We start from the raw sequence: 22,284 nt of genomic DNA, 5'->3' as shown, positions 1-22,284 counted from the left end.
CATCCTCTCTCCGTCCCCTCTTCCTCTTCCTCTCCAGGTATCATGTTCCCCTCTCTCTCCTCCCTCCCCTACCTCCTCTGTTTCCAGGTGTTGTGTACCTGGTGGGCGTGGTCAGGTCAGGTCCCGCCCCTCCTCTTTCGGTGTGTGTCTGTGATGTCACTGCTCTACTCCTCATCCCATTTCCTGCTCCTCTACTGTTATCAGCTGCCCTCCCTGCAGGAGGCGTGGCCTGCCAACCGCGCCTCCACCAGGTAACACACCTCCACCAGGTAACACACCTCCATCATATAACACACCTCCACCAGGTAACACACCTCCACCAGGTAACACACCTTCATCATATCACACACCTCCACCAGGTAACACACCTCTACCATATAACACACCTCCACCAGGTAACACACTTCCACCAGGTAACACACCTCCATCATATCACACACCTCCACCAGGTAACACACCTCCATCATATAACACACCTCCACCAGGTAACACACCTCCACCAGGAAACACACCTCCATCATATAACACACCTCCACCAGGTAACACACCTCCATCATATAACACACCTCCACCAGGTAACACACCTCTACCATATAACACACCTCCACCAGGTAACACACCTCTACCATATAACACACCTCCACCAGGTAACACACCTCCATCATATAACACACCTCCACCAGGTAACACACCTCCATCATATAACACACCTCCACCAGGTAACACACCTCCACCAGGTAACACACCTCTACCATATAACACACCTGCACCAGGTAACACACCTCCATCATATAACACACCTCCACCAGGTAACACACCTCCATCATATCACACACCTCCACCAGGTAACATACCTCCACCAGGTAACACACCTCCACCAGGTAACACACTTCCATCATATAACACACCTCCACCAGGTAACACACCTCCACCAGGTAACACACCTCTACCATATAACACACCTCCACCAGGTAACACACCTCCATCATATAACACACCTCCACCAGGTAACACACCTCCACCAGGTAACACACCTTCATCATATCACACACCTCCACCAGGTAACACACCTCTACCATATAACACACCTCCACCAGGTAACACAACTCCACCAGGTAACACACCTCCACCATATAACACACCTCCACCAGGTAGCACACCTCTACCATATAACACACCTCCACCAGGTAACACACCTCCACTATATAACACACCTCCACTATATAACACACCTCCACCAGGGAACACACCTCCACCAGGTAACACACCTCCACCAGGAAACACACCTCTACCATATACACACCTCCACCAGGTAACACACCTCCACCAGGTAACACACCTCATCATATAACACACATCATATAACACACCTCCATCATATAACACACCTCCACCATATAACACACCTACACCAGGTAACACACCTCATCATATAACACACCTCATCATATAACACACCTCCACCATATAACACACCTCCACCAGGTAACACACCTCCATCAGGTAACACACCTCTACCATGTAACACACTTCCACTAGGTAACACACCTTCATCATATCACACACCTCCACCAGGTAACACACCTCTACCATATAACACACCTCCACCAGGTAACACACCTCCACCAGGTAACACACCTCCATCATATAACACACCTCCACCAGGTAACACACCTCCATCATATAACACACCTCCATCATATAACACACCTCTACCATATAACATACCTCCACCAGGTAACACACCTCCACCATATAACACACCTCCACCATATAACACACCTCCATCATGTAACACACCTCCACCATATAGCACACCTCCACCATATAACACACCTCCACCAGGTAACACACCTCCATCATGTAACACACCTCCACCAGGTAACACACCTCCACCAGGTAACACACCTCTACCATATAACACACCTCCACCAGGTAACACACCTCTACCATATAACACACCTCCACCAGGTAACACACCTCCACTATATAACACACCTCCACTATATAACACACCTCCACCAGGGAACACACCTCCACCAGGTAACACACCTCCACCAGGAAACACACCTCTACCATATACACACCTCCACCAGGTAACACACCTCCACCAGGTAACACACCTCATCATATAACACACCTCATCATATAACACACCTCCATCATATAACACACCTCCACCATATAACACACCTCCACCAGGTAACACACCTCATCATATAACACACCTCATCATATAACACACCTCCACCATATAACACACCTCCACCAGGTAACACACCTCCATCAGGTAACACACCTCTACCATATAACACACTTCCACTAGGTAACACACCTTCATCATATCACACACCTCCACCAGGTAACACACCTCTACCATATAACACACCTCCACCAGGTAACACACCTCCACCAGGTAACACACCTCCATCATATAACACACCTCCACCAGGTAACACACCTCTACCATATAACACACCTCTACCATATAACACACCTCCACCAGGTAACACACCTCCACCAGGTAACACACCTCCATCATATAACACACCTCCACCAGGTAACACACCTCCATCATATCACACACCACCACCAGGTAACACACCTCATCATAAAACACACCTCCACCATATAACACACCTCCACTAAGTAACACACCTTCATCATATCACACACCTCCACCAGGTAACACACCTCTACTATATAACACACCTCCACCAGGTAACACACCTCCATCATATAACACACCTCCACCAGGTAACACACCTCCATCATATAACACACCTCCACCAGGTAACACACCTCCACCAGGTAACACACCTCTACCATATAACACACCTCCACCAGGAAACACACCTCTACCATATAACACACCTCCACCAGGTAACACACCTCCACTATATAACACACCTCCACTATAAAACACACCTCCACCAGGGAACACACCTCCACCAGGTAACACACCTCCACCAGGAAACACACCTCTACCATATACACACCTCCACCAGGTAACACACCTCCACCAGGTAACACACCTCATCATATAACACACCTCATCATATAACACACCTCCATCATATAACACACCTCCACCATATAACACACCTCCACCAGGTAACACACCTCATCATATAACACACCTCATCATATAACACACCTCCACCATATAACACACCTCCACCAGGTAACACACCTCCATCAGGTAACACACCTCTACCATATAACACACTTCCACTAGGTAACACACCATCATATCACACACCTCCACCAGGTAACACACCTCTACCATATAACACACCTCCACCAGGTAACACACCTCCACCAGGTAACACACCTCCATCATATAACACACCTCCACCAGGTAACACACCTCTACCATATAACACACCTCTACCATATAACACACCTCCACCAGGTAACACACCTCCACCAGGTAACACACCTCCATCATATAACACACCTCCACCAGGTAACACACCTCCATCATATCACACACCTCCACCAGGTAACACACCTCATCATAAAACACACCTCCACCATATAACACACCTCCACTAAGTAACACACCTTCATCATATCACACACCTCCACCAGGTAACACACCTCTACTATATAACACACCTCCACCAGGTAACACACCTCCATCATATAACACACCTCCATCATATAACACACCTCTACCATATAACATACCTCCACCAGGTAACACACCTCCACCAGGTAACACACCTCTACCATATAACACACCTCCACCAGGTAACACACCTCCACCAGGTAACACACCTCCATCATATCACACACCTCCAACAGGTAACACACCTCTACCATATAACACACCTCCATCATATAACACACCTCCATCATATAACACACCTCCACCAGGTAACACACCTCCACCATATAACACACCTCCACCAGGTAACACACCTCTACCATATAACACACCTCCATCATATAACACACCTCCACCAGGTAACACACCTCCACCAGGTAACACACCTCCACCATATAACACACCTCCACCATATAACACACCTCCACCAGGTAACACACCACCTGAGTGTTATTGTCTGTATCTCTGGACCTATTGATTGATCTCTGGACCTATTGATTGCCTGCTTGTCTCCTGCAGTGTGTTTGGCCTGCTGCCGCTGGTCTCCGTGGACTGCTCTGCCCTCTGGAGGCTGCAGGTGAACTCTGAGCTCAGCTGGTTCCACTTCTGCAGTCCTCTGATGCTGCTGCTGCTCTACAACACGGTGGCCTCTCTGTGGAGGAATCAGGTGATGACGCTACAGGGCCCGCCCCTTTCTATAACGTTAATATGTCACGCTACAGGGCCCGCCCCTTTCTATAACGTCAATATGATGTCACGCTACAGGGCCCGCCCCTTTCTATAACGTCAATATGATGTCACGTTACAGGGCCCGCCCCTTTCTATAACGTTAATATGATGTCACGCTACAGGGCCCTCCCCTTTCTATAACGTCAATATGATGTCACGCTGCAGCGCCCTCTCCTTTCTATAACGTTAATATGATGTCACGCTACAGGTCCTGCCCCTTTCTATATCGTTAATATGATGTCACGCTACAGGGCCCGCCCCTTTCTATAACGTTAATATGATGTCACGCTACAGGGCCCGCCCCTTTCTACAACGTTTATATGATGTCACGCTACAGGGCCCGCCCCTTTCTATAACGTTAATATGATATCACGCTACAGGGCCCGCCCCTTTCTATAACAATGATATGATGTCACGCTACAGGACCCGCCCCTTTCTATATCGCTAATATGATGTCACGCTACAGGGCCCGCCCTTTTCTATAACGTTCATATGATGTCACGCTACAGGGCCCTCCCCTTTCTATAATGTTAATATGATATCACGCTACAGGGCCCGCCCCTTTCTATAACGTCAATATGATGTCACGCTGCAGCGCCCTCCCCTTTCTATAACGTTAATATGATATCACGCTACAGGGCCCGCCCCTTTCTATAACGTCAATATGATGTCACGCTGCAGCGCCCTCCCCTTTCTATAACGTTAATATGATGTCACGCTACAGGTCCTGCCCCTTTCTATATCGTTAATATGATGTCACGCTACAGGGCCCGCCCCTTTCTATAACGTTAATATGATGTCACGCTACAGGGCCCGCCCCTTTATATAACGTTTATATGATGTCACGCTACAGGGCCCGCCCCTTTCTATAACGTTAATATGATATCACGCTACAGGGCCCGCCCCTTTCTATAACAATGATATGATGTCACGCTACAGGACCCGCCCCTTTCTATATCGCTAATATGATGTCACGCTACAGGGCCCGCCCTTTTCTATAACGTTCATATGATGTCACGCTACAGGGCCCTCCCCTTTCTATAATGTTAATATGATATCACGCTACAGGGCCCGCCCCATTCTATAACGTTAATATGATGTCACGCTACAGGGCCCTCCCCTTTCTATAACGTTTATATGATGTCACGCTACAGGGCCCGCCCCTTTCTATAACGTTAATATGATGTCATGCTACAGGGCCCGCCCCATTCTATAACGTTAATATGATGTCACGCTACAGGGCCCTCCCCTTTCTATAACGTTTATATGATGTCACGCTACAGGGCCCGCCCCTTTCTATAACGTTAATATGATGTCATGCTACAGGGCCCGCCCCTTTCTATAACGTTAATATGATGTCACGCTACAGGGCCCTCCCCTTTCTATAATGTTTATATGATGTCACGCTACAAGCCCGCCCCTTTCTATAACGTTAATATGATGTCATGCTACAGGGCCCGCCCCTTTCTATAACGTTTATATGATGTCACGCTACAGGGCCCGCCCCTTTCTATAACGCAAATAACTCACACTCTCACATGAAAGTCATGAATTACCAGCGACGAAGGGAATGAAGCCAGGAGGCAGAGAAGCTCTGATTGGCTGACGGGTGTCACATGTTTCCGCAGCTGATCGACGGCGTCGGGTGGTGGGGCGCAGAGAGGGCGGAGTCGGCGGTCAGCGTGAGCTGTGACATCATCACCGCCACCAGCAACCTCAGCGATGAGGTCAGCGTCGACATCACAGCGGAGAGACGCAGAGAGCTGTGGAGGAGAGCTCACGACCAGAGAAGAGACGTACGGGAGCTCCAAACACATCCTTATCTTTTATTATGCTTATTAATAACTTACCAAACACATCCTTATATTTTATTATGCTTATTAATAATGTACCAAACACATCCTTATCTTTTATTATGCTTATTAATAACGTACCAAACACATCCTTATCTTTTATTATGCTTATTTATAAAGTACCAAACACATCCTTATCTTTTATTATGCTTATTAATAACATACCAAACACATCCATCCATCCATCCATCCATTATCAGCCGCTTATCCGGGGTCGGGTCGCGGTGGCAGCAGGTCCATCAGGCCGACCCAGGCTTCCCTCTCACCCGCAACACTTTCCAGCTCATTCTGGGGGATCCCGAGGCGTTCCAAGGCCAGCCGGGAGATATAATCCCTCCAGCGTGTCCTCGGTCTTCCCCGGGGTCTCCTACCAGTTGGACGTGCCTGGAAAACCTCTAATGGGAGGCGTCCAGGAGGCATCCTGACTAGATGCCCGAACCACCTCAGCTGACTCCTTTCGACACGAAAGAGCAGCGACTCGACTCCAAGCTCCCTCCTGATGTCCGAGCTCCTAACCCTATCTCTAAGGGTGAGCCCGGCCACCCTGCGGAGGAAGCTCATTTCGGCCGCTTGTATTCGAGATCTCGTTCTTTCGGTCACGACCCAGAGTTCGTGACCATAGGTGAGGGTTGGAACATAGACAGACCAGTAAATGGAGAGCTTCGCCTTCCGGCTCAGCTCCCTCTTCACCAGGACGGACCGGTATAGCGCCTGTTTTATTGCTGCAGCCGCACCGATCCGTCTGTCGATCTCCCGCTCCACCTTACCCTCACTCGTGAACAAGACCCCGAGATACTTGAACTCCTTCGCTTGGGGTAGGCAGTTTGTCCCCACCTGGAGGGAGCAATCCACCGGTTTCCGGCAGAGCACCATGGCCTCAGATTTGGAGGCGCTAACTCTCATCCCTGCCGCTTCACACTCGGCTGCAAAACGCCCCAGTGAATGCTGGAGGTCACAGTCCGAGGAGGCAAACAGGACCACATCATCCGCGAACAGCAGAGAGGCGATCCCGAGACTCCCGAACCGGATCCTCTCCGCCCCCTGGCTGCGCCTAGATATCCTGTCCGTGAAGGTCACGAACAGGACCGGTGATAAAGGGCAGCCCTGGCGGAGGCCAACACCCACCGGGAACGTGTCTGACTTATTACCGAGGATACGAACACAGCTCCTACTGCAGGCGTACAAAGACCGGATAGCCCGTGCCAACGGGTCCGGCACCCCATACTCCCGCAGCACCCCCCACAAAAACCCCCGAGGGACCCGGTCGAAAGCCTTCTCCAAGTCCACAAAGCACATGTAGACTGGTTGGGCAAACTCCCAGGACCCCTCCAGTAGTCTTGCAAGGGTAAAGAGCTGGTCCACTGTTCCACGACCGGGACGGAATCCGCACTGCTCGTCTTGAATCTGAGGTTCGACAAGCGGTCGGAGCCTCCTTTCCAGCACCCTGGCATAAGCTTTTCCCGGGAGGCTGAGCAGTGTGATGCCACGATAGTTTGAGCACACTCTCCGGTCCCCCTTCTTGAAGATGGGAACCACCACCCCGGTCTGCCAGTCCATGGGCACTGTTCCCGACCCCCATGTGACACTGAAAAGGCGTGTCAACCAAGACAGCCCAACAATGTCCAGCGCTTTCAGCATCTCAGGGCGGATCTCATCCACCCCTGGCGCCTTGCCACCAAGGAGCTTTTTGACTACCTTAGCGACCTCTGCCAGGGATATGGGAGAAACCACCCCAAAGACTTCCGGCGCTGCCCCCTCTCCGGGGGACATGTTAGCCGGGTTTAGGAGTTCCTCAAAGTGCTCTTTCCACCGCCCGACGATGTCCCCAGTCCGGGTCAGCAGTTCCCCCCACCCCCTGCTGAGAACAGCCTGGGGTAGGCCCTGCTTTCCCTTCCTGAGCCGTCGGATGGTTTGCCAGAACTTCCTTGAGGCCAACCGAAAGTCCTTCTCCATGGCCTCCCCGAACTCCTCCCATGCCCGAGTTTTAGCATCCGCGACCATCGCAGCTGCAGCCCTTCTGGCCTGCCGGTACCCGTCAGCTGCTTCAGGAGACCCCTGGGCCAGCCAGGCCTGAAAGGCCTCCTTCTTCAGTTTGACGGCTTCCCTCACCCCCGGTGTCCACCACCGGGTTCTCGGGTTGCCGCCACGACAGGCACCGATGACCTTCCGGCCACAGCTCCGAGCAGCCGCGTCCACAATAGAGGCTTTGAACATGGTCCACTCGGGTTCCATGTCCCCAGCCTCCCTCGGGATTTGTGAGAAGTTCTTCCGGAGGTGGGAGTTGAAGACCTCCCGGACAGGATCCTCCGCCAGACGTTCCCAGTTCACCCTCACTACACGTTTGGGCTTGCCAGGTCTTTCTAGCCGACTCCCCCGCCATCTGATCCAACTCACCACCAGGTGGTGATCAGTTGACAGCTCTGCTCCTCTCTTCACCCGAGTGTCCAAGACATACGGCCGTAGATCAGATGATACGACTACAAAGTCGATCATTGATCTCCGGCCTAAGGTGTTCTGGTACCAGGTACACTTATGAGCCACCTTATGCTCGAACATGGTGTTCGTTATGGACAAACTGTGGCTGGCACAGAAGTCCAACAACAAAACACCATTCGGGTTCAGATCGGGCAAGCCGTTCCTCCCAATCATGCCCCGCCAGGTTTCACTGTCATTGCCCACGTGAGCGTTGAAGTCTCCCAGGAGAACTATGGAGTCGGCAGGCGGCGCCCTTTCCAGGACCCCTCCCACCGACTCCAAGAAGGCCGGATACTCCGAACTGCTGTTCGGTGCATAAGCACAGACAACAGTCAGAGCTTTACTCCCTGCAACCCGTAGGCGCAAGGAGGCGACCCTCTCGTTCTCCGGGTAAAACTCCAACATAGCGGCGCTCAGCCGGGGGCTCGTGAGTATCCCAACTCCCTCCCGGCGCCTCTCACCCTGGGCAACTCCAGAAAAGGACAAAGTCCAACCCTTCTCCAGGAGCTTGGTTCCAGAGCCCATGCTGTGCGTGGAGGTGAGCCCAACTATATCTAGCTGGTACCGCTCCACCTCCCCCACCAGCTCCGGCTCTTTCCCCGCTAGCGAGGTGACGTTCCACGTCCCTAGAGCTAGTCTATGCCGCCGGCGATTGGCTCGCCCAGGTCTCCTGCCTGGCCCGCCGCCCGGTCTGCACAGCACCCGACCCCGATAATTCTCCCCTGCTGCTCCATGTTGTTTCTTCGGGCTGAGCCCGACCGGGCCCCATGGGCTCCCCTCCTGGGTCTGGCTCCGGGAGGGTGCCCCGGTTTCCCTTGTCCGGGCGAGGTAGCTTTAGACCGGCCAAACACATCCTTATTTTTTATTATGCTTATTAATAACATACCAAACACATCCTTATCTTTTATTATGCTTATTAATAATGTACCAAACACATCCTTATCTTTTATTATGTTCATTAATAACATACTAAACACATCCTTATCTTTTATTATGCTTATTAATAACGTACCAAACACATCCTTATCTTTTGCTATGCTTATTATTTCAATAGGTTTTCATTCAGAACCACATTAGTAGTTTAACAGCCGTCTGTCTCCAGGTGTCATCCACCAATGACAGTCCCTCCAACTCTTTTGCCCCGCGCACCCAGAGCACAGCCCTTGGATTGGATGTTTCCTCCATGCCTCACTACTCTCTAAGCCAATCAGGTGAGTTTGTGGGTTGAAACCCAGTTTACCTGTTCAGGTTCAGAGTCTCATCCACCTCATCTCATCAGAATGCTTTAGTGCTGAACGTAGACAGGTATCCTACAGGACAGACAGGTACAGGTGTGATGATGATGATGTCATAAGACAGACAAGTACAGGTGTGTTGATGATGATGTCATAAGGCAGACAGGTACAGGTGTGTTCTGTGTTTAATGCTGCAGATACGTTGGAGACGTGTGTGTTTGAAGGAGACGGATGGGAGGAAGAGGAGGAGGAGGAGAGGAAGGAGGATGAGGAGGAGGAGGAGGAGGAGGAGGAGGGGGATGGGGTCGGCGCCGCCTCCCTGGCGTTCAGCTTCCTGCTGAAGCAGAGCTACCTGTGTGCTCTGGTGGCCATGATGGCGTGGCCCATCACCTACGTGTCGTGGCTGACGTGCGTGCTGCTGCTGTGGTCGTGCGTCCTCTGGATGATGCGTGAGCGCCGCCGCTACACGCTGATGTCATCGCCCTGGCTGGTCGCCTACGGCAACCTGCTGGTCGTCATGCAGTACGTCTACAGCTTCCCCTCCGTCCAGGAAGTGCCCGGCCTGTTCCCCAGGAAGGAGGACCCCTGCAGGGAGCTGGCCTCCAAGGTACTGCTGCTGGTGCTGCTGGTGCTGCTGCTACTACTGTTACTGCTAGTACTGCTGGTGCTACTGTTACTGCTAGTACTGCTACTGCTACTACTACTGCCAGTACTGCTGGTGCTACTGCTACTACTGCTGGTACTGCTAGTACCGCTAATACTACTACTACTTGTGTTAAATGTGACTGTGTTGCATTGCAGCTGCTGTGCCTGTTGACCTTCTGGCTGCTGCTGCGTCAGGCGCTAACAGAGAAGAGAGACAGACAGAATGACAGACAGGCAGACACACAGCTGTCTAACATCACTGTCCACGTGGAGGGTAAGACACCTGTGCCACTGACCAGTCTGTCACACTGCTCACCAGTCTGTCTGACTCTGTTGTTTTATGTCCGTCAGAGGAGCAGCAGGAGGAGAAGGAGGAGGTGTCCTATGAGGAGGTGCTGCTCCTGCAAACAGAAGGGGGAGGAGTTAAGATGGAGGCTCTTGTTGCTGTGGTTACCAGGATGTTCGTTAAATACTGGATCTACGTCTGTGGGACAATGTTCTTTTTCGTTAGTTTTGAAGGAAAGATCGTCCTCTACAAAGTCATCTACATGGTTATGTTTCTTTGCTGCGTCGCCCTCTACCAGGTAATACTGCAAGTACTACTACAGGCAATACTGCAAGTACTACTACCAGGCAATACTACAAGTAATACAACTGTATACACCTATTACTGTACTACTTTGAATTGTCCAATCCTGTGTTTGAGTTGAGGTGGTGCGCTACAGGTAACCTCTCTACCTGTCTTTCTCTCTGTAGTTGAACTACGAGCGTTGGCGTGCCATGCTCAGGGGTTTCTGGGTAGCAGTGGTAGTTTACTCCATGTTGGTTCTCATCCTGGTCTACACCTTCCAGTTCCCCTCGTCCCTCCACACCTGGAGCTACTACACTGGATTAAGTACACACAGGTACTTAAGATACAAACTAGTACACACAGGTACTCAAAGATACACAATGAGACGCACAGGTGCTCACTGTCTCTGCTGTCTCTACTGTGTTATTGTCTGTCCAGGTTGGAGGATGTTGGTTTGGAGAAGTTCTCAGTTCCTGTTCTCTTCACCAGGATCTTCATCCCTGCTGCGTTTCTTTTGGTACTTTTTACACGTTTCTACAGAACCATCATGTTAAATGTGATGTGGAAGTTGACTCTGAACCTTGTTCTGCAGGTGTGCATTGTACACCTGCATTACTTCCACCAGCCGTTCCTGCAGCTGACCGACCTGAAGACTGTGGTGGACACACACAACAGCACCATCACCAGGTAACACACACCTCTAACTGCCGGTCAGAGGTCACAGATCAGTAGGAGTAAAGCCCTTCACAACATTGAGCCTCTTCTATCCAATCATTGTCCAGATGTCCTAAATCCTAAATTATCAGTAATCCCTGATCTAGTCTTCAGAGCTTTACAACTAGTCCATGGATAGTTCCCATACCTCTACAGGTAGTTCCCATACCTACCGCTGTAGATAGTTCCCATACCTCTGCAGGCAGTTCCCATACCTATGTGGATAGTTCCCATACCTACCGCTGTAGATAGTTCCCATACCTCTGCAGGCAGTTCCCATACCTATGTGGATAGTTCCCATACCTCTGTGGATAGTTCCCATACCTATGTGGGTAGTTCCCATACCTCTGTGGATAGTTCCCTTACCTCTGTGGATAGTTCCCATACCTCTGTAGATAGTTCCCATACCTCTGTAGATAGTTCCCATACCTCTGTGGATAGTTCCCTTACCTATGTGGATAGTTCCCATACCTCTGTAGATAGTTCCCATACCTCTGTAGATAGTTCCCATACCTATGTGGATAGTTCCCATACCTATGTGGATAGTTCCCATACCTCTGTAGATAGTTCCCATACCTCTGTAGATAGTTCCCTTACCTATGTGGATAGTTCCCATACCTCTGTAGATAGTTCCCATACCTCTGTAGATAGTTCCCATACCTATGTGGATAGTTCCCATACCTATGTGGATAGTTCCCATACCTCTGTAGATAGTTCCCATACCTATGTGGATAGTTCCCATACCTATGTGGATAGTTCCCATACCTATGTGGATAGTTCCCTTACCCCCCGTGGATAGTTCCCTTACCTCCCCAGGCAGTTCCCATACCTATGTGGATAGTTCCCATACCTCTGTGGATAGTTCCCTTACCTCTGCAGGCAGTTCCCATACCTCTGCAGCTGGTCCTCAGACCTCTGCAGGTAATCCCTTCTCTATGATCAGAGCCGACGGTGGCTCCGCCCTCCATACCTAAAGGAGGGGAATTCGCCCCGCTGCTGCTCACCTGTGATGTGTCTGCAGGTTGGTCCACTCTGACGGCAGCCTGGTCGACCTGTCGCTGTGTGGCGCTCCTCAGCTCATCCTGGAGGCCGAGAAGAGCGGAGAACAAAGGGAGAGAGAGCCGGTGACAGAAGAGAAATGGATAAAAGAGGAGGAGGAGGAGGAGGAGGATGATGATGAAGAGGAGGAGGAGGAGGAGGAGAAGGAGGAGGAGTACCCCTGTGTGTTTGAGAGGGAAACCCTGTCTGACCAACTTAAAGGTAACTGCATCCTCATCGTCATCATCATCACACCTGTGACAGAACAAGAAATAGACTCCTGGTCTTTCTTCCTTAGTGCTGGTCTCCTGGAGGTTGGTGGTGGATCGCCTCTCTGTTTTGTTCCTGCGCCTCCTCCTCTCCTTGCAGCGCCTGCAGCACCTCCTCTGGTGGCTCCTGGAACTCCACATAGTCAAGATCGTCTCCTCCTACATCATCTGGATCTCTGTGAAGGAGGTTAGCATCTGTTCGGTGACCTGTCAGTCAGTCTGTCAGTCAGTTTGGCTCTCTGCAGGTGTATGTGATGAACCTGTCTGTCCCTCTGCAGGTGTATTATTTAACCAGTCTGTCTCTCTGCAGGTGTGTGTGTTTAACCTGCTGTTCGTGCTGTGTGTGGGCGTGGCTCTGCCCTGCAGGGCGTGGCGCCCCCTGCTGTTGGGAGTCTGCACGGTGTGGACCTGTGTGGTGACAGTCTGCAAGATGTTGTACCAACTCAACATCGTCCAGCCCGTCAGATACGCCTCCAACTGCACTATGGTAACTGTCTGTCTGTCTCAACCCAACAAACACCTGTCTATCTGTCTCTAAGACCAGTATCTTTGTTGAACCTCCCTCTGGAACGATATCATACCTGTCTGTCTCTCTGTAGCCAGGTAACTCCAGTACCGACCTGTCTCGCTCTGTTTTGTACTCTGGTCCAGTTGACCCCGCCCAGTGGGTGGGGCTTCGGAAGACAGACGGAAAACTGCTCGACTACCTGAGGGTGAGGAGTGATGACACAATTCTGATAGCTTAACATCATGTTAGCTCTTATAGCTTAGCATCATGTTAGCTTTGATAACTATCATCATGCTAACATGCCTCTACAGTATAACCTGATGATGTTAGATTTGATAACTAGCATCATGCTAACCTGCCTCTACAGTATAACCTGATGATGTTAGCGCTGTTAGCCTTCGAGGTTACGGTATACAGACACCAGGAGCTCTACCGTCTTCGTCGTAACGAAGTCCCGCCCCCTACCAGAACGCTCTTTCATGACATCACCAGGTGTCACCTGGACGACAGCGTGCTAAGCTGCATTAAGTACTTCCTCAACTACTTCTTCTACAAGTTCGGCCTGGAGGTGAGATACGCACTGAGATTAGCAATAAGCGAAAGTTTTCCTGTTGACAAACATTCCCACGCTCTTCCTCAGACCTGTTTCCTGTTGGCCGTGAACGTGATTGGTCAGCGGATGGATCTGTTTGCTGTAGGCCACGCCTTCGGTCTCATAAGCGTCCTATCAAAGCGTGGCAGGAAGCACATCGCCTCAGTGTGGCCCAAGTACTGCTACTTCCTGTCGGGGCTGTTATGTTTCCAGTACCTGCTGTGCATCGGGTTCCCACCCGCCACATGTAAAGGTACGACCGATCCTGAGCTAGTTATGCTAAGCTAGGCTAAACACTTCCCCCTGCTTCTAGTCATTATGCTAAGCTAGGCAAAAAGCTTCCTCCTGTTGCGTCAAACGTTTGTTGTATTAACAGATTATCCCTGGAGACCTCCGTCCTTCAACATGGACTCCAACGTGGTGAAGTGGCTCTTCCTCCCTGATCACCTGACACCACCAAACCCAATCTTCCTCCTCTGTAAGAGCATCATCGTCATCATCATCAAAATCTGAGAACGTAGCATTTAATTTTACTTCCTCAGTATAAAACACATAAAGAGACATTTAACTTTCTGAGAAAAACAATTATAAGGATGTCCTGCTCCTCCTCCTTCTCATCACGTGTTTCCTGATCTTTCATGATTTCCTGCTCCTCCTCACCACGTGTTTCCTGATCTTTCAGATGATTTCCTGCTCCTCCTCGGAGCCTCTCTGCAGCTGCAGGTGTTTGAGGAGGAGCTCCAGTTGGCGGTCCAGACACTCGCAGGAGACAACTGTGAGCTGGACGAGAATGACGGACAGGTCTCCGATCCAATCAGACGACTCCGTCTCAACACGGGCCCGGACTTCATGCTGTGCAGGTAAACCCACCCTCCCTCCCTCTGTCCGTCCATCCGTCCGTCCATCCGTCTGTCCGTCTGTCTGTCCTCTGACCTTTGCCCTCTGTGTGTGCAGGTCTTACCTGGACATGATGAAGCTGATCATCTTCAGCTACATGTTCTGGTTCGTCCTCACCATCATCTTCATCACTGGGACGACCAGGTGAGTGGGCGCAGCCACAGCTACCTGAAGTTACACCTGAGCACTAAAGTTACTACAAGGAACCCGTATCATGTCATAGCGAGGCCTCTAAAGGACCAGCAGTCATGGAGGCACGAGCAGACATGAGAGTTCCTTTGTGGATAAAATTCATAACAATCTCACGTTTGTATTCTCCACACAGTCTGGGATTCAACACTATACCTTTAAATTCAGGAAATAAATGGGAATGAAAACGTAAAACGTCAAATTCCGCATTAATGATCTTCCAGGATCAGTATCTTCTGTATGGGTTACCTCTTGACGAGTTTCTACTTCCTGTTCCAGGATCAGTATCTTCTGTATGGGTTACCTCTTGACGAGTTTCTACTTCCTGTTCCAGGATCAGTTTCTTCTGTATGGGTTACCTCTTGACGAGTTTCTACTTCCTGTTCCAGGATCAGTTTCTTCTGTATGGGTTACCTCTTGACGAGTTTCTACTTCCTGTTCCAGGATCAGTTTCTTCTGTATGGGTTACCTCTTGACGAGTTTCTACTTCCTGTTCCAGGATCAGTTTCTTCTGTATGGGTTACCTCTTGACGAGTTTCTACTTCCTGTTCCAGAATCAGTTTCTTCTGTATGGGTTACCTCTTGATGAGTTTCTAATTGCTGTTCCAGGATCAGTATCTTCTGTATGGGTTACCTGGTGGCTTGTTTCTACTTCCTGTTGGTGGGCGGAGACCTGCTGCTGAAACCAGTCAAATCCATCCTGGTGTATTGGGATTGTCTGATTGGCTACAACGTGTTCGTTATCACCATGAAGAACATTTTGTCGGTAAGATGCATCGTCATCATTATGCTGATATTTATAGTCACGTGGTCACAAACGTAAACTGTCTTCCTGTCTCCACCTGTCTGTCTCTCTGTCTGTCTGTGGGCAGATCCTGGCCTGTGGGTTCATCAAGTCGTTGGTGTTGAATCACTGTTGGCTCATTCAGCTCTTCAGTCTGGCCTGCACCATAAAAGGATACACCAAACGTAAGTCAGCCGTCTGTCTGTCCCTCTAGCCTGTCTGTCCCTCTAGCCTGTCTGTCCCTCTAGCCTGTGAGTATTATAGTCATCGTTATCTGCATGTTACCGTTCTTAAAACCCTGCAGCTGGAGATGAAGACGTGGATCGTGCTGTAAGGCCGGTCTGCTTGGTTCTTTCTACGAATGGTTGATAAGATAAACAAAACATGGTACACAATCTTTACCTGTCTGTCTGTCTGTCTGTCTGTGTACGCATCACTTCCTGCAGCGAAGCAGCAGAGCAGTAAGCAGTGTGAGCTGCCGAATGACGAGGCGGGCATCATCTGGGACGGAGTCTGCTTCTGTTTCCTGTTACTTCAGAGGAGAGTCTTCAGGAGTCACTACTTCCTGTGTGTTGTTCTAAACCTTCAAAATACACAACTACTGGCCTCCAGGTACACATATCACACATATAAACACACACACATCGAGTCACATCATGTTAATGTGTGTGTGTGTGTGTGTGTGTGTTGCAGGGGGGCGGAGCTCTTTGAGGCGTCCACAGTGAAAGCTGTGAGAGCGAGACTCGAAGTGGAGAAGACGTCCATGGACCTTCTGAAGAGACAGTAAGACACGCCGAGAGTGCTGACTTGGTCTAAAGAGTCAGAGACAAAACACTGAGACAAGTCAGAGTCAAAACACTAAGACGAGTCAGAGACCAAACACTGAGACGAGTCAGAGACCAAACACTGAGACGAGTCAGAGTTAAAACACTGAGACGAGTCAGAGACCAAACACTGAGACGAGTCAGAGACCAAACACTGAGACGAGTCAGAGTTAAAACACTGAGACGAGTCAGAGACCAAACACTGAGACGAGTCAGAGTTAAAATACTGAGACGAGTCAGAGACCAAACACTGAGACGAGTCAGAGTTAAAACACTGAGACGAGTCAGAGTTAAAACACTGAGACGAGTCAGAGTTAAAACACTGAGACGAGTCAGAGTTAAAACACTGAGACGAGTCAGAGACCAAACACTGAGACGAGTCAGAGACCAAACACTGAGACGAGTCAGAGTTAAAACACTGAGACGAGTCAGAGACCAAACACTGAGACGAGTCAGAGTTAAAATACTGAGACGAGTCAGAGTTAAAACACTGAGACGAGTCAGAGTTAAAACACTGAGACGAGTCAGAGTTAAAACACTGAGACGAGTCAGAGTTAAAACACTGAGACGAGTCAGAGACCAAACACTGAGACGAGTCAGAGTTAAAATACTGAGATGAGTCAGAGTCCTGGACCAGGTGTTGATGGACCCGCCTGTCAGCTGGGGACTGATCTGTGAACCACTTCCTGTCAGCTGTGGACTGATCTGTGAACCACTTCCTGTCAGCTGGGGACTGATCTGTGAACCACTTCCTGTCAGCTGGGGACTGATCTGTGAACCACTTCCTGTCTCGTGTGTCCTTCAGGATGGAGAGAATCAAATCCCGACAGAAGAAGTTCCGCAGAGGAAAAGAGAAAATGTTGAGTTTGACCCAAGACAGCTTCCATACCGACGGTCCGTAAACAGACACCCGCTGTCATGGTAACAGCTGTCAGTCACAGGATGCACTGACCTGTCTGTGTGTCTGTCTGTCTGTAGATCAGGAGAACAGGAAGGGGCGAAGCCAGAAGAAGTGGTGGAGACCCTGGGTAAACCACGCCTCCAGTGAGTCAAATGGCCTCTGACATCATCACTCTCACCTGTCAGTAATTCTGTAACCATCTGTCTGCCTGCTGACCCGTCTGTCTGCCTGCAGTGGTGAGGAGCGGTGACTACTACCTGTTTGAGACGGACAGCGAGGAGGAGGAGGAGGAGAAGAAGAAGGAGGAAGAACAGGAGGAGGAGCTACCTGAGAAATCAGCCTTCCAGGTGAGTCTCATGAAGATGAATTTAAACCAAGTGATGAGGAAGAGTCATTAAAAGAGAGTGTCTGTCTCTTCCTGTCTGTCTGTCTCTCTACCTGTCTCTCTCTCAGTTTGTGTATCACGCCTGGATAACTGACTCCAGAACAGCGATGAGAGCTCGCAACAACCACGAGAAACTCTGGAAGAAGAACTCCTCTGATCGAGAGAGCCGGACGGAGGAGAAGAGAGGAGGTGAGAGCTACTATAGTATCTGCTGTACTAGGTCTACTAGAGTACTATAGTATCTGCTGTACTAGGTCTACTAGAGTACTATAGTATCTGCTGTACTAGGTCTACTAGAGTACTATAGCATCTGATGTACTAGGTCTACTAGAGTACTATAGTATCTAATGTACTAGGTCTACTAGAGTACTATAGCATCTGATGTACTAGGTCTACTAGAGTACTATAGTATCTGCTGTACTAGGTCTACTAGAGTACTATAGCATCTGATGTACTAGGTCTACTAGAGTACTATAGCATCTGATGTACTAGGTCTACTAGAGTACTATAGCATCTGCTGTACTAGGTCTACTAGAGTACTATAGCATCGGATGTACTAGGTCTACTAGAGTACTATAGCATCGGATGTACTAGGTCTACTAGAGTACTATAGCAGCTGCTGTACTAGGTCTACTAGAGTACTATAGCATCTGATGTACTAGGTCTACTAGAGTACTATAGCATCTGATGTACTAGGTCTACTAGAGTACTATAGTATCTGCTGTACTAGGTCTACTAGAGTACTATAGTATCTGCTGTACTAGGTCTACTAGAGTACTATAGCATCTGATGTACTAGGTCTACTACAGTACTATAGCATCTGATGTACTAGGTCTACTAGAGTACTATAGCATCTGATGTACTAGGTCTACTAGAGTACTATAGTATCTGCTGTACTAGGTCTACTAGAGTACTATAGTATCTGCTGTACTAGGTCTACTAGAGTACTATAGCATCGGATGTACTAGGTCTACTAGAGTACTATAGCATCTGCTGTACTAGGTCTACTAGAGTACTATAGCATCTGATGTACTAGGTCTACTAGAGTACTATAGTATCTGCTGTACTAGGTCTACTAGAGTACTATAGTATCTGCTGTACTAGGTCTACTAGAGTACTATAGCATCTGATGTACTAGGTCTACTACAGTACTATAGCATCTGATGTACTAGGTCTACTAGAGTACTATAGCATCTGCTGTACTAGGTGTACTAGAGTACTATAGTATCTGCTGTACTAGGTCTACTAGAGTACTATAGCATCGGATGTACTAGGTCTACTAGAGTACTATAGCATCGGATGTACTAGGTCTACTAGAGTACTATAGCATCGGATGTACTAGGTCTACTAGAGTACTATAGCATCTGATGTACTAGGTCTACTAGAGTACTATAGTATCTGCTGTACTAGGTCTACTAGAGTACTATAGTATCTGCTGTACTAGGTCTACTAGAGTACTATAGCATCTGATGTACTAGGTCTACTACAGTACTATAGCATCTGATGTACTAGGTCTACTAGAGTACTATAGCATCTGATGTACTAGGTCTACTAGAGTACTATAGTATCTGCTGTACTAGGTCTACTAGAGTACTATAGCATCGGATGTACTAGGTCTACTAGAGTACTATAGTATCTGCTGTACTAGGTCTACTAGAGTACTATAGCATCGGATGTACTAGGTCTACTAGAGTACTATAGTATCTGCTGTACTAGGTCTACTAGAGTACTATAGCATCTGATGTACTAGGTCTACTAGAGTACTATAGTATCTGCTGTACTAGGTCTACTAGAGTACTATAGCATCTGATGTACTAGGTCTACTAGAGTACTATAGTATCTGATGTACTAGGTCTACTAGAGTATCTGATGTACTAGGTCTACTAGAGTACTATAGTATCTGCTGTACTAGGTCTACTAGAGTACTATAGTATCTGCTGTACTAGGTCTACTAGAGTACTATAGTATCTGATGTACTAGGTCTACTAGAGTACTATAGCATCTGATGTACTAGGTCTACTAGAGTACTATAGTATCTGCTGTACTAGGTCTACTAGAGTACTATAGCATCGGATGTACTAGGTCTACTAGAGTACTATAGCATCGGATGTACTAGGTCTACTAGAGTACTATAGTATCTGCTGTACTAGGTCTACTAGAGTACTATAGCATCTGATGTACTAGGTCTACTAGAGTACTATAGTATCTGCTGTACTAGGTCTACTAGAGTACTATAGCATCTGATGTACTAGGTCTACTAGAGTACTATAGCATCTGCTGTACTAGGTCTACTAGAGTACTATAGCATCTGATGTACTAGGTCTACTAGAGTACTATAGCATCTGATGTACTAGGTCTACTAGAGTACTATAGTATCTGATGTACTAGGTCTACTAGAGTACTATAGCATCTGATGTACTAGGTCTACTAGAGTACTATAGCATCTGATGTACTAGGTCTACTAGAGTACTATAGCATCTGATGTACTAGGTCTACTAGAGTACTATAGCATCTGATGTACTAGGTCTACTAGAGTACTATAGCATCTGATGTACTAGGTCTACTAGAGTACTATAGCATCTGATGTACTAGGTCTACTAGAGTACTATAGCATCTGATGTACTAGGTCTACTAGAGTACTATAGCATCTGATGTACTAGGTCTACTAGAGTACTATAGCATCTGATGTACTAGGTCTACTAGAGTACTATAGCATCTGATGTACTAGGTCTACTAGAGTACTATAGCATCTGATGTACTAGGTCTACTAGAGTACTATAGCATCTGATGTACTAGGTCTACTAGAGTACTATAGCATCTGATGTACTAGGTCTACTAGAGTACTATAGCATCTGCTGTACTAGGTCTACTAGAGTACTATAGCATCTGATGTACTAGGTCTACTAGAGTACTATAGCATCTGCTGTACTAGGTCTACTAGAGTACTATAGCATCTGATGTACTAGGTCTACTAGAGTACTATAGTATCTGCTGTACTAGGTCTACTAGAGTACTATAGCATCTGATGTACTAGGTCTACTAGAGTACTATAGTATCTGCTGTACTAGGTCTACTAGAGTACTATAGCATCTGATGTACTAGGTCTACTAGAGTGCTATAGTATCTGCTGTACTAGGTCTACTAGAGTACTATAGCATCTGATGTACTAGGTCTACTAGAGTGCTATAGCATCTGCTGTACTAGGTCTACTAGAGTACTATAGCATCTGATGTACTAGGTCTACTAGAGTACTATAGCATCTGATGTACTAGGTCTACTAGAGTACTATAGCATCTGCTGTACTAGGTCTACTAGAGTGCTATAGTATCTGATGTACTAGGTCTACTAGAGTACTATAGCATCTGATGTACTAGGTCTACTAGAGTACTATAGTATCTGCTGTACTAGGTCTACTAGAGTACTATAGTATCTGCTGTACTAGGTCTACTAGAGTACTATAGCATCTGATGTACTAGGTCTACTAGAGTACTATAGCATCTGATGTACTAGGTCTACTAGAGTACTATAGCATCTGCTGTACTAGGTCTACTAGAGTACTATAGCATCTGCTGTACTAGGTGTACTAGAGTACTATAGTATCTGCTGTACTAGGTCTACTAGAGTACTATAGCATCGGATGTACTAGGTCTACTAGAGTACTATAGCATCGGATGTACTAGGTCTACTAGAGTACTATAGCATCTGCTGTACTAGGTCTACTAGAGTACTATAGCATCTGATGTACTAGGTCTACTAGAGTACTATAGTATCTGCTGTACTAGGTCTACTAGAGTACTATAGTATCTGCTGTACTAGGTCTACTAGAGTACTATAGCATCTGATGTACTAGGTCTACTATAGTACTATAGTATCTGATGTACTAGGTCTACTAGAGTACTATAGCATCTGATGTACTAGGTCTACTAGAGTACTAGAGTATCTGCTGTACTAGGTCTACTAGAGTACTATAGCATCTGATGTACTAGGTCTACTAGAGTACTATAGTATCTGATGTACTAGGTCTACTAGAGTACTATAGCATCTGATGTACTAGGTCTACTA

The 22,284-nt window shown here is 48.2% G+C and overlaps 1 protein-coding gene across 1 annotated transcript in view; it reads left to right on the top strand.

Moving 5' to 3' along the window:
- The window catches only part of LOC306750673 (piezo-type mechanosensitive ion channel component 2-like), a 43,540-nt gene that overhangs the window by 7,606 nt on the left and 13,650 nt on the right, over window positions 1-22,284 (top strand). The window contains exons 7-34 of the mRNA XM_079234140.1: window positions 38-251; window positions 4,133-4,280; window positions 5,971-6,138; window positions 9,773-9,881; window positions 10,103-10,512; window positions 10,707-10,824; window positions 10,902-11,134; window positions 11,307-11,455; window positions 11,560-11,638; window positions 11,714-11,808; window positions 12,857-13,001; window positions 13,047-13,095; window positions 13,172-13,329; window positions 13,453-13,629; window positions 13,742-13,855; window positions 14,018-14,218; window positions 14,291-14,495; window positions 14,619-14,720; window positions 14,925-15,102; window positions 15,197-15,283; window positions 15,938-16,094; window positions 16,201-16,297; window positions 16,559-16,724; window positions 16,806-16,895; window positions 17,742-17,830; window positions 17,915-17,980; window positions 18,072-18,184; window positions 18,291-18,411. Coding sequence (XP_079090266.1) covers window positions 38-251; window positions 4,133-4,280; window positions 5,971-6,138; window positions 9,773-9,881; window positions 10,103-10,512; window positions 10,707-10,824; window positions 10,902-11,134; window positions 11,307-11,455; window positions 11,560-11,638; window positions 11,714-11,808; window positions 12,857-13,001; window positions 13,047-13,095; window positions 13,172-13,329; window positions 13,453-13,629; window positions 13,742-13,855; window positions 14,018-14,218; window positions 14,291-14,495; window positions 14,619-14,720; window positions 14,925-15,102; window positions 15,197-15,283; window positions 15,938-16,094; window positions 16,201-16,297; window positions 16,559-16,724; window positions 16,806-16,895; window positions 17,742-17,830; window positions 17,915-17,980; window positions 18,072-18,184; window positions 18,291-18,411 — 4,038 coding nt within the window. The remainder of the gene's footprint in view (window positions 1-37; window positions 252-4,132; window positions 4,281-5,970; window positions 6,139-9,772; window positions 9,882-10,102; window positions 10,513-10,706; window positions 10,825-10,901; window positions 11,135-11,306; window positions 11,456-11,559; window positions 11,639-11,713; window positions 11,809-12,856; window positions 13,002-13,046; window positions 13,096-13,171; window positions 13,330-13,452; window positions 13,630-13,741; window positions 13,856-14,017; window positions 14,219-14,290; window positions 14,496-14,618; window positions 14,721-14,924; window positions 15,103-15,196; window positions 15,284-15,937; window positions 16,095-16,200; window positions 16,298-16,558; window positions 16,725-16,805; window positions 16,896-17,741; window positions 17,831-17,914; window positions 17,981-18,071; window positions 18,185-18,290; window positions 18,412-22,284) is intronic.

This window comes from Taurulus bubalis (assembly GCF_910589615.1).
Source record: "Taurulus bubalis genome assembly, chromosome: 18".
Taxonomy (NCBI): domain Eukaryota; kingdom Metazoa; phylum Chordata; class Actinopteri; order Perciformes; family Cottidae; genus Taurulus; species Taurulus bubalis.
The sequence above is the reverse complement of the archived record's forward strand: the minus strand, read 5'-3'. Positions and strand labels throughout refer to the sequence as shown.